Consider the following 11,924-nt stretch of genomic DNA (forward strand, 5'->3'; position numbering starts at 1 on the left):
TCTGGGAGAGTTATGCCTCCTGCTTGGTTTTTGTTTCTCAGGATTGCTTTGGCAATTCTGGGTCCTTTGTGGTTCCACATAAATTTTTGGATTGTTTGTTCTAGTTCTGTGAAAACTGTCATGGGTACTTTGAGAGGGATCGCATTGAATCTGTAGATTGCTTTGGGTAGTACGAACATTTTTACAAAAATATGAATTTTTCCAACCCAGGAGCATGGAATATCTTTCCCTTTCTTTACATCCACTTTAATTTCCTTGATTAATGTTTTATAGTTCTCAGCATGTACGTCCTTTCCCTCCTTGGACTTTGTCATGTGTATTCCGAGGTATTTGATTTTGTGAGGTGCAATTTTAAAAGGTATCGTGTTTTTGTATTCCTTTTCTAATATTTCATTGCTGGTATACAGAAATGCAACTGACGTCTGAATGTTAATCTTATATCCTGCTACTTTGCTGAATTTGTTGATCAGTTCAAGTAGTTTTTGGGTGGAGTCCTTAGGGTTTTCTATGTATAGCATCATCTCTCCTGCATTTGGTGACAGCTTTATCTGTTCTCTTCCTGTTTGGATGCCTTTTATTTCTTTTGTTTGTCTGATTGCTGTGGCTGGGACTTCCAGTACTATGTTGAAGAGCAGTGGTGAGAGTGGGCATCCCTATCGTTCTCCATATTTGAGTGGGAAGGCTTTCAATCTTTCTCCCTTGAGTACTACCTTTGCTGTGGGTTTGTCATAAATGGCTTTGATTATGTTCAGGAATGTTCCCTCTATACCCACTTTGGTGAGGGTTTTGATCATGAATGGATGTTGGACTTTGTCAAATGCTTTCTCTGCATCTATTGTGATGATCATGTGGTTTTTGACTTTTCTTTTGTTAATGTGGTGTCTGATGGTGATTGATTTTTGTATGTTGAACCATCCTTGTGAACCTGGGATGAACCCAACCTGGTCATGGTGTATAATTTCTTTGATATGTTGTTGGATTCGGTTGGCTAAGATTTTGTTGAGAATTTTTGAGTTTTATTCATCAAAGTTATTGGCCTATATTTGTTTTGGGGTTTTTTGGGTTTTGGTTTTGGTTTTGGTTGTTTTTTTTTTTATTATTTTTTAGTGGTATCTTTGTCTGGTTTTGGACTTAGGGTGATGGTAGCATCATAGAATATCTTTGGGAATGTTCCTTCCCCTTCGACCTTTTCAAAAAGTTTAAGGAGGATGGGCACCTGGTCCTCTTTGTAAGTTTGGTAGAATTCACCTGTGAAGCCGTCTGGTCATGGGCCTTTATTTGTAGGGATTGTTTTTATGACATATTCAATTTCATGTCTAGTGATCGGTCTGTTCCATTGGTCTATTTCTTCTTGATCCAGGTTTGGTGGTCTGTAAGATTCTGGAAAGTTGTCCATTTCTTCCAGATTGTCAAATTTGTTAGCATCAGTTGTTCATAGGATTCTCTCTCCGTTTTTTTGTCTTTCTGCAGTATCCACTGTGATTTCTCCTTTTTCATTTATTTTGTTTATTTGGGTGCTTTCTCTCCGCTTCTTGGTGAGTCTAGACAGAGGTTTGTCTATTTTGTTTACCTTTTCAAAGAACCAGCTCTTGGTTTTATTGATTGTTGCCTGTTGTTTTTTGAATCTCTATTTTATCGATTTCCTCTTTGATCTTTATCTTTTCCTTCCTTCTGCTGACTTTAGTATTTTTTTCTTCTTCTTTTTCCAATTCATTTAGGTGGTGGGTTAAGTTGTCAATATGAGACCTTTCTTCTTTTTTGAGGAAGGCCTGTATTGGTATGGACTGCCCTCTGAGCATTGCTTTTGCGGTATCCCACAGATTTTGAGAGGTTTGTCTTTGTTATCATTTGTCTCGAGGTATTTTTTAATTTCTTTCTTGATTTCCTCATTGACCCTTTGGTTTCTTAGTAGCATGTTGTTTGGTCTCCATGTAGTTGGTTTTTTCTCATTTCTTTTCCTGTGGTTGATTTCTAGTTTCGTGCCATTGTGGCCAGAGAAGATACTTGAAATAATTTCTATACTCTTAAATTTGTTGAGGTTAGCTTTGTGCCCCAATATGTGATCAATTCTTGAGAATGTTCCATGCGCACTTGAGAAGAATGTGTATTCTGATTTTTTTGGATGTAATGTCCTGAAGATGTCAATTAAGTCTAACTTTTCTATTGTTTCCTTTAGGATCTCTGTTGCCTTATTGATTTTCTGTCTAGAGGACCTGTCCATTGATGTGAGTGGAGTGTTAAAGTCTCCTACTATGACTGTATTCCCATCAATTTCTCCTTTTATGTCTGTTAGTAATTGCTGTATGTATCTGGGTGCTCCTATATTTGGGGCATGTATGTTGATGTTTGTAATAGCCTCTTCTTGGATGGATCCTTTAGCCATTAAATAGTGTCCTTCTTTGTCCTTCTTTATGGCCTTTGTTTTAAAGTCTGATTTGTCTGATATGAGTGTTGCAACTCCTTCTTTCCTGTCTTGTCCACTGGCATGAAATATCTTTTCCCACCCCCTCACTTTCAATCTGTATGTGTCCTTTGTCCTAAGGTGAGTCTCTTGTAGACAGCAGATTGGAGGTTTTTGCTTTTCTTATCCAATCTGCCACTCTGTGTCTTTTGATTACAGCATTCAGTCTATTGACATTTAAGGTGATAATTGATAGATGCTTATTTATTGCCATTTTAACCTCGTTTTCCAGTTGATTCTATGATTCTCCATTCTCCCTTTCTTTTTTCTTTTCTTCTTTTTTTTTTTTTGGTTGGATGGTCTCCATTCATTTTCTGCTTGAGTACTTTTTTCATTTTTTTGTGAATTCATATTCGGTTCTGATTTGTGCTTGCCCTGATTTTAAGTATGTTAACCTCTTCCTATATTTGTGTGTGTTAGCCTGATAGTCCTATAGGTTCAAACACTTCATTACCATAATAAAATTTTTAAAAAAGGAAAAGTAAAAACGAATCTCTTTATTTCCTTACTTCCCTTGCCCACATTTTATGATTTCGATGTCTTTTTTATTTTAAACATCTTCAAGATTACATCTGTATGCTGCCTTATTTGATTGCTCTTGTTTGTGGTTTCCTCCATCCTAGTTCTTCCTTTTTCTTTTAACTTAGAGAAGCCCTTTCAGTATTTGTTTTAGAATGGGTTTTGTATTGCTGTGTCCTCTTATCTTTTGTAGGTTGGAGAAATTTTTTATTTCCCCTTCCATTTTAAATGATATTCTTGCTGGATAGAGTACTCTAGGTTGCATATACTTTCCTTTCAGTGCTTTAAATATCTCTTGCCATTCCCTCCTGGCCTGTGGAGTTTCTGTAGAGAAATCAGCTGATAGCCTTATGGGGGTGCCCTTATAATTGACACTTTGCTTTTCTCTTACTGCCTTTAGAGGCCTCTATTCATCATTAACTTTTGCCACTTTTATTACAATGTGTCTTGGTGTGGGTCTATTTGGGTTCAACTTGTTTGGGGCGCTCTGTGCTTCCCGTATCTTGAAATCAGAATCCTTTAGATTTGGAAAGTTTCCAGTGATAATTTCCTCAAATGTATTTTCAATCCCCTTTCCTTTTCTTCTCCTTCTGGAATTCCTATTATGCATAGATTGGCCCACTTTATATTATCCCATAGTTCTCCTCTGTTGCTTCCATGTTTTTTCATTTGGCTTTCTGTCCGCTGTCCTGACTGAGTGATCTCCATTAGTCTATCCTCCACATCACTAATTCATTCCTCTGCATCATTCATTCTGGTTTTTACTGCCCTTAGCTCCATTTGTACCTCTGCAAATGAATTTTCTAGTTTTTCTTGGCTCCTCCTTCTATTTTCTAGTTCCTTTCTGAGGGGGTCTGTGTTACTGTTCGTGTCTTCTCTTAATTCCTTCAGTATCATCACCATCTCCCTTTTGAACTCCAAGTCTGTCACACTGCAGAGGTCTGTTTCATTGTTGACAGCTTTAGGTGTGCGCTCCTGTTGCTTTAACTGGGGGTGGTCCCTGAGCTTCTTCGTCCTGCTTGTTTTTTTCTTTTTTGTGGTGGAGGCGCACTCCCTGTGGTCAGGCAGGGTTTGCCCTGGCACTGCTATGTGGGCGAATGAAGAACTCTTAATTCCTAAATAAATAAATAAATAAAAAAACAAACAAAAAGAAAATACATAGAAAAAAGAGATCAGGTTTGAAGTCACCAGAGGCAGGAATTGGGTTGAAAGAAGGGAATGAAGGAGACAAAGAGTTGCAAATTCCACTCATAAGGTGAACAAGTAGTGGGGATGTAACATACAACATGGTGACTGTACTTAACAGTGTGTGTTTAAAGGTTGAGGAGAAAAGCACTTAAAAGCTCTTTTTTTAAAGACCACACCCATAGAATATGGAAGTTCCTGGGCCAGGGATTGAACCTGAACCTCCACAGTGACCTGAGCGACTGCAATCTGACTTTTAACCCACTGCACCACAGATGGAACTCCAGATCTTAAAACTTCTGATCACAAGGAAAAACAAACACTTTCTTTCTTTCTTTTTTCATTTTTGTCTGTATCTTTATGAAATAACGGATATTAACTAAACTCACTGTGGCAATTATTTCACAATAGGCGTATGTCAACCCATGATGCTGCACACACACTTACAGAGACCTATGTGTCAATTATAACTCAATAAAGCTGAAAGAATGAATAAATATACTCTTAAACACAGCTGTGGCTCTTCCGCCTGGATGGGGTTGAGGGATGAATATGTGGCCTGCACCTGTTTAGTGAGGTCCTAAAGGACCTCCAGGTGTGTGAGGGATGCCTCTGTTGGCTAAGTGTCAGCTAAGCAGTTACGGCAATGCTCTGGGTTTCAGAGGTGAGACTCTGACTGTAGCTCTATATTTGGAGACCACTGGCAAATATTAAGAAGAAATGCAGCTTTTATTATGGGCTTAAAGGAAAGGAGGGGCTCGCATGAAGCCATGAAGCACACCAAATCTCAGGGGCCAGCACAGAGGGTGGGGCAAATAACAACGAGGAGACTGAGGAGGAAAGGGGCCCCTAACATAATAAGCCACAGTGCTCTGTGTGAAGAAGCAAAAACAACCCTTTCCTGCTCTGGCAATGTCTCCTGGTAAAAGGATGAATGTGCCCTTTTCTGAAAGGAGAAAAATAAGTAGAAGCGCCCCTCTTGCTGCAGGTCCTTAGGTGGAAGGCTGGATGCCACCATGTGTCACAGTCTCTGTGGTGCCAGAACCAGGAACTCCCACCAACAGGAATCTGGTGGGAGAATCAGGCTCTGGGTGATGTGGCCCAGAGCAGGATACAGGGACCTGCCCACGCCAGAATGTGCCACGCAGTGTGCACACTGGGCCAGCCAGACTCTGGGCACTCCCTCACCGCTGGAGCCCAGCTCTGGAATGGGAAGGGGCCAGCAGCACCCCTCAGGCAAGGTTCCAGGTGCCAGGTGCTGAGAAAACCAGGCTGCAAGGTGCTGGAGGGGGTCCACCCGGCCCAGCGTCCTGCTCTTCCTCCTGCCCCTGCTGGGTCTCCCCTGCCTCCTTCCTCCTGCAGCCCCGACAGCATCCACATTTAGGGCCTTGGAAGGCTTAGTTCAGAGCCACCTGGAAAACCGGCAGTTCCTGCCGGACAGCGCATATCACCTAAGTGTATCACATTAACTTCCTTCTTGCTCTTTGATTCTCACTTCAGACTCTCCGCGTCTTACTATCAAATCAGCCCGTGAGCCTGCAAGGTCCATGCCGGCCACGGATGCAGGAAAACACCTTCCCGAGGGCCACTTTGACATCCTTGTTCCGCAGCGAGTAGATGAGGGGGTTCAGGGTGGGGCTGACTGCCGTGTACAGCACGGCAACCACTTTGCCGTTTTCCAGGGAGGAGCCAGAGCCCGGGAGGATGTAGGTGTAGATGACCGTGGAGTAGTACAAGGTGACCACCAAGAGGTGGGAGGAGCAAGTAGAGAAGGCCCGCTGCCTGCCCGTGGCGGAGCGCATGCGCACGATGCTGGCGATGATGTAGGCGTAGGACGCCAGGGTGAGCAGAAAGTTGACCACTCCAAAGTACACGTCCGCCAGGACCATCATGACGTTGTTCAGGGTGGTCGGGCTGCAGGAGAGCAGCAGCAGCGTGGGGATTTCACAGAGAAAATGCTGGATCTGATTGTGGCCGCAGAACATCAGCCTTGTCATTAGCCCTGTGTGCACAGAAGTGTTGAGCACAGTGATTGCCCACACGCTGCCTGCCAGCAGAGCACAGACCGGCCGGCCCATCAGCCTGCTGTAGTGCAGCGGGCGGCAGATGGCCACGTAGCGGTCATAGGCCATGACCGTCAGCAGCAGGAGCTCCGCCCCTAAACACCAGGTCAGGAAGAAGAGTTGGGTCATGCAGCCCTGGTAGGTGATGGTGCCACCCTTGAGTGCCAGGTTCTCCAGCAATTTGGGGACAACCGTAGAGGTGCAGACAATGTCTAAAATGGCCAGGTTGGTGAGAAAGAAGTACATTGGGGTATGGAGGCCTGGGTGCAAGCTGATGGCGGTGACAATGAGGGCGTTCCCTGCAAGAGCCCCCAGGTAAAGGAGGAGGAACACGGCCAGGAAGAGAATGCGTGGCCCAGGCTCCTCCGAGAAGCTCTGCAGGACAAACTCCTCCACGGCGGTGCTGTTGTTTGCAGTCATCTGGGGGGTGAGCCCCTGCAGCCTCTGGGAAACAGCCAGCCCGGCCCAGGGAGGCATGGGGCGGTGGGGCGGTGCTGAGAGAGTGTGTGGTGTTGGCAGCTCTGTTGCAGAAAGCACATAATTAAGACATCAGGCAAGGTCCCTGTGCCCAGGGAGACATGCAGAGAACTAACTCCACTCTGGACCCCCTGGTGGCCCCTACTACCCCACAACCCGCCCCAGCTCCAGGAGAGCCTGCATCGCTCCCTGAGCCACACAGGAGGGGCACCGTGAGCCTTCCTATCTTGATGTGGGGCATGTCCAACAGGATCCACACACCTGGAAGCTCTCTGTTGCAGGTGAGCTGAGCCTGTTACCATGTGGGCTTGTCCCCGTTCACAAGCCAGCACAGGATTCCTGATTCCCTAAAGGAAAACCCATCAGCCGGAGTCAGGCCTCCAGACCAGGAGGGAATTCTCACTCTTGGTGGCAGCAAAATGGGTGCTCAGGCAGGGAATACAGAGTCGGGGTGGGGTGCGAGTGTTTGGGGGCTCAGCCTGGGTTTGGCCCAGGTACCAAGTGAAGGTCCCCATCAGTTGTCAGAGTTGGCTGTGGATTGACCTGGCCACAGCCCTTCCCTTTCTTTGAAACCACAGCTGCCCGGCTCTGCCTGGACCACTCCAAGCTGCTTCCCCAGGGAGGGAGGCCCTGTGAGCCAGAGGAGTGTGGGTCAGCTGGGTCCTGGTTGTAATTCCATCCCTTGCTCCTGAGCTGGCCAAGAAACTCCCCACACTGAGTGTTGGGCCAGGCCAGGAGCTGAGATACAGCAAAGGCAGGCACACACTCCGCTCAGCATATCCCGGGACCCCAGCGTATATGTTATAAGGGCTTCAGCTACCAAGCCCCCTCACCCAGCCCTGCACACCTGTTTCCCAACCCTTCTGGGACCCCTGGGCCTCCCTGGGTGGGACAGGCTGCACCTACTAGAGGAGACCGTCTTCCTTGTGCCCCTGGAGCAACTGGATCAATGCACCAGAGTCGGGTGGGAGGCTGGTCCCAACTCCCTCTGTATTGCTGGCTCCAGGGAGCCCAGGGGGATGTCTGTTCAGAAGGCTCACACCCTGCCCTGGGGGTTAATGAAGGCTGTGGGCTACCTGGAAACAAGTGTCAGCAACTCCGGAAGGCTTGTCCTTTCCTGGTAGAATGTGAGCAAAGACATGTGTTTACAGAATTCTGTCCTCAGATATATCTGCGGGGGAGTCCAGGTCGGAAGGCTCTGGGCTCCTGACAGCCCCAACTGCCACCTGTCTAATGCTCTCACCCGCTTTGCTCCACCTCCACAGCATCAAAATGCCCATGGGTCAGCAGGGTGGGCTTCCTGCCTGCTGGTCACTGCTGGCCCTGTAATTGCTACACAGCACACATTGCTTCTCAGCACTTGCCCAAGACCTGTTCCATGTGGGCAGGAATTGCCACAACCCCCTCCTGCTGCACATCTGAGCCCCCTGAGTCCCCTCCAGTAGCCTGGGCACCTGACCCCCTGTGTTGGCTGGCTGCTCTCCAAGCCTCTCACCTGATTCACAGGAACCCAGGTACTACCAGATCCCTGCTGAGTCAGGGCCTCGGGCTCTGGTTTCTCTTAAAGATTCTGATCAGTTTAGAAAGTGAACCACTTCTGAGTGCCTTCCTCCTACTGATCTGGGGCACAGGCAGGTCACGGACTTGCTGGACGTTCCTGGGGACTTCACAGTTTCAGACTGAGGTGGCAGAAGACACAAGCAAAGCAATTTGGGTATCGTGTTCTCCATGATAAAATAGGTCAGGGCCAAAACAAATCTGGCTTTTGCAGAAACATCAAAAGGAAAAGTAGGGAAGACAGTCGCAGGGCAAGAAGAGCTCAGGACGGAAGGCAACTCACTGTGTGCAGAAGCGACGTGCCCCTGCTTGTCTCCTGTCTGAGTAGATGAGATTTACATCCTCCTGGAAAGACTTGGGAAATTCTCGCTCTGCTGGAACGTGAGATGTAGCGTGAGGCTAAAGCGTTGGCTCCAGGTCAGTGGCTCCTTTGTCTGCTGTTGACCTTTAAGAGGAGTCTGTCTCCTCAGGTGACACTGAGGCTCTGGGGAGCTCAGAGCACCACCAGGCCTGGCTCTCAGGAGGCAGTCGTGCCCTCCTGGAACTAAACAAGGTCCCTGTGGGCACAAGCCCCAGAGCAAGCAGGAAAAGGACCCCGACAGGTACCGAGAAGGGCCAGGGTGCCAGGTGCCACATGGGCTGGGGCTCCAGGTGGGAGGGGTCAGCGTGAACACAGCATGAGGGGGCAGCTCTCTGCTGAGGTTCCACAATCTTTGCAACCCAACATCAGCTGCAAGTTACCTGGAAAACCCCTGGGACCTCCTTCTGCCACCTGGGGCCCAGGACAACCCTGGTCCTCTCAGGGGCTGGGGCACGGGTCCCCCCTTCCTGGTGTGGGCCCAGGCTCCAGGCTGTGTTGGCTCTCACCAGGCCCCTGCCAGTAAAAGGAGGAAGGCAGTCTCCGTGAACATTAGGAACTGAGAACACCAACAATAAATAACTCGGCTCCTGATAGGAGGAGATTCCCAGTGGTGGCACCAAGGCCCTGCCTTTGGCATTATTGTCTCCACTGAATATAACCTGTGCTTAAAACGGGCATTCATTTCTTTGTTGCCACTGATGGCAAAGGGGGCCGATTTCAGAGGGGGAGAAAAGAATGTTTACAGCTGCTCTAAGTTTGCCTGTACCTTTGGTGAATCTGCCTCTGGGATATTAAAAGATAGTTAAATATGATTCAGCATCACCTGCTGTGTGAATCACTTAGGTCAGTGGCTCTTGCAAAGATGACAAGCAAACGGCATTTCAAGGAGCCGCTCGACAAAGGCTGGGACCCTCACCTGGAGCAGCAGCATGTGTAGGAAGCAGGTGTTTCCTGGGCCTGGTAACAAATGGGGTCAAGGGGGAAGCAGAGGAAGAAAGTGTGACTTCCACCCCCACCTTCCCGCTCACCACCCAGGTCCTCCCTCAGCTGCTGGCAGATTCTGGCCGGGGGGGTGGGGGCTTCCCTCCTCCCTGGGCCAAAGCCCCTCATTACCCCTTCATCAGTGCCCCCTTCCCACCTCCCCACAGAGAACAGTTAGACCTGAAATTCTCCTATCCGCCCCCCGGGAGCCCTGACCCCAACATTACCCCGACGGCCAACCCTCGCTGGCCTGGAGCTCTGACGACCACCAACCACAAAGGTCGTGACTAGAGGGGGTTTCCTTTGCGACCTTACTGAGGTTTCCCTGTGGCCCCACCGCTTGCGGGGTCTGTTCTCAGCCAGATGCTGCTCCACACACTTTGCAAGTATCTTCTCACAATCACTTTTGGTTAAACATCATTAGTTTGGGCATGGTCAGGTTTTTTCAAATATGCTATGGAAATTTAAAAAGAACATTAACTCCCAGGTACATAAAGATGTGAGGGACTATTACGTATGTTTTATCAAACTCCCACGTGCCCCATTTCCTTACATGGAAACTGGAGGCAATAATAAATGCCTTATAGAGTTTGGGGGAGAATTACATCTTATCAAACACCTGAGGTTCTTGGTTCAGTTCCTGACCCAGGATCACACTCGAACTTTAGCTTTTCTTTTTATCACTACTGATAGATTAATTCTGAGAAAAGGGCAGCAAAAGCTTTTCATTCTATAGCCCATTCACCTTGAATCTTACTCAGACCTTGTTTTGTATTTTTAATACCATGAAACACCTCCAAAAAACCACTCTCAGAGGTTTTAACCACTTCATTATTAAAATTTTTTTTTTTTTCAGGGGAATATGACGAAAAGTATTAAAACGTGTACGGACCAAAAAAGACCCAGAGTAGCCAAAGCAATCTTGAGAAAGAAGAACAAAAAAAGAGGCATCACGCTTCTTGAGTTCAGTGTCTACGGCAAAGCCGTGGTAATCAAAACAGTATGATATTGGCATAAAAACAGATATATAGATCAGTAGGAGACAACAGACAGCCCAGAAATAAAGCCTCACATATATGGTCAATTAATTTATGACAGAGGATCCAAGAATATACAATTGAAAAAAATGTGTTCTGGAGTTCCCGTCGTGGCGCAGTGGTTAACGAATCTGACTAGGAACCATGAGGTTGCGGGTTTGGTCCCTGCCCTTGCTCAGTGGGTTACTGATCCGGCGTTGCCGTGAGCTGTGGTGTAGGTTGCAGACACGGCTCGGATCCCGCATTGCTGTGGCTCTGGCGTAGGCCGGTGGCTACAGCTGCGATTCAACCCCTAGCCTGGGAACCTCCATATGCCAAGGGAGCGGCCCAAGAAAGAGCAAAAATACAAAAAAAAAAAAAAAAAAAGAAAGAAAAAAAAAAGAAAAAATGTGTTCTTGGAAACATGACTGCTGTATAGTACAGAGGACTCGACTCAATTTTCTGTGATTATCCATGTGGGAAAAGAATCTGAGAGTGAATGGATGTGTTGACATGTATAACTGAATCACTCTGTTGTGCAGCAGAAATCATCACAATAGTATAATCACTGATGCCTCAACAAAACTTTAAAGAAAAAAAGAAAGAAAAAAGCAAAATGGTGCTGGGAAAACTGAACAACCACACGCAAAAGAGTAAAACACCATCTTACACCACACACACAAAGTTAACTCAAAATGGATTAAAGTCTTGGACATAAGACCTAAAGCCACTAAACTCCTGGAAGGAAACCCAGGCCAAAAGCTCCTTGCCGTCAGTCTTGACAATGGTTCTTAGGATTTGACACCAAGAAGCAACAACGGCAAAAATACACAAGCGGGACTACATGCAACTGAAATGTTGCTGCTGTGCAAAGGAAATAATCAACAAAAGGAAAAGGCACATTATAAAATGGGAGAACATATTTGCAAATAACATATCTGATAAGGTGTGAATATCCAAAATACATGAAGAACTCCTACAACTCAACAGCAAACAAACAATCCAACTTAAAAGAGGGCAGAGGACCTAAACAGACATTTTCCCCAAAGAAGACATATGGTGGCCAACAGGCCCATGAATCATTAATCATCAGGGAAGACACAAATCAAAACAACAAAACTATCACCTCACACCTGCTAGAATGCCTGTCATGAAAAAGACGAGAAATAGGAAGTGTTGGCAAGGGTCTGGAGAAAAGGGAATCTGGGCCCCCTGGTGGTGGAAATGTAAATTGGTGCAGCCACTGTGGAAACCAGTATAGAGGCTCCTCAGAAAATGAAAGAGAACTACCATGAATTCCCAAC

General features: G+C 46.6%; 1 protein-coding gene across 1 annotated transcript; it reads right to left on the reverse strand.

The window, feature by feature from the left end:
• On the reverse strand, positions 4,876-6,818 carry LOC100152524 (olfactory receptor 13A1-like). The gene has a single exon (XM_021073315.1). It carries the CDS (start codon positions 6,703-6,705, stop codon positions 5,689-5,691), a length of 1,017 nt encoding a protein of 338 aa, XP_020928974.1. The 5' UTR covers positions 6,706-6,818; the 3' UTR covers positions 4,876-5,688.

Source organism: Sus scrofa, chromosome 14 (genome assembly GCF_000003025.6).
Source record: "Sus scrofa isolate TJ Tabasco breed Duroc chromosome 14, Sscrofa11.1, whole genome shotgun sequence".
In the NCBI taxonomy this organism is placed as follows: Eukaryota; Metazoa; Chordata; class Mammalia; order Artiodactyla; family Suidae; genus Sus; species Sus scrofa.

Coding starts and splice junctions, on each gene's coding strand:
- LOC100152524 (XM_021073315.1), bottom strand. CDS start 6,705: ATGCCTCCCTGGGCCGGGCTGGCTGTTTCCCAGAGGCTGCAGGGGCTC.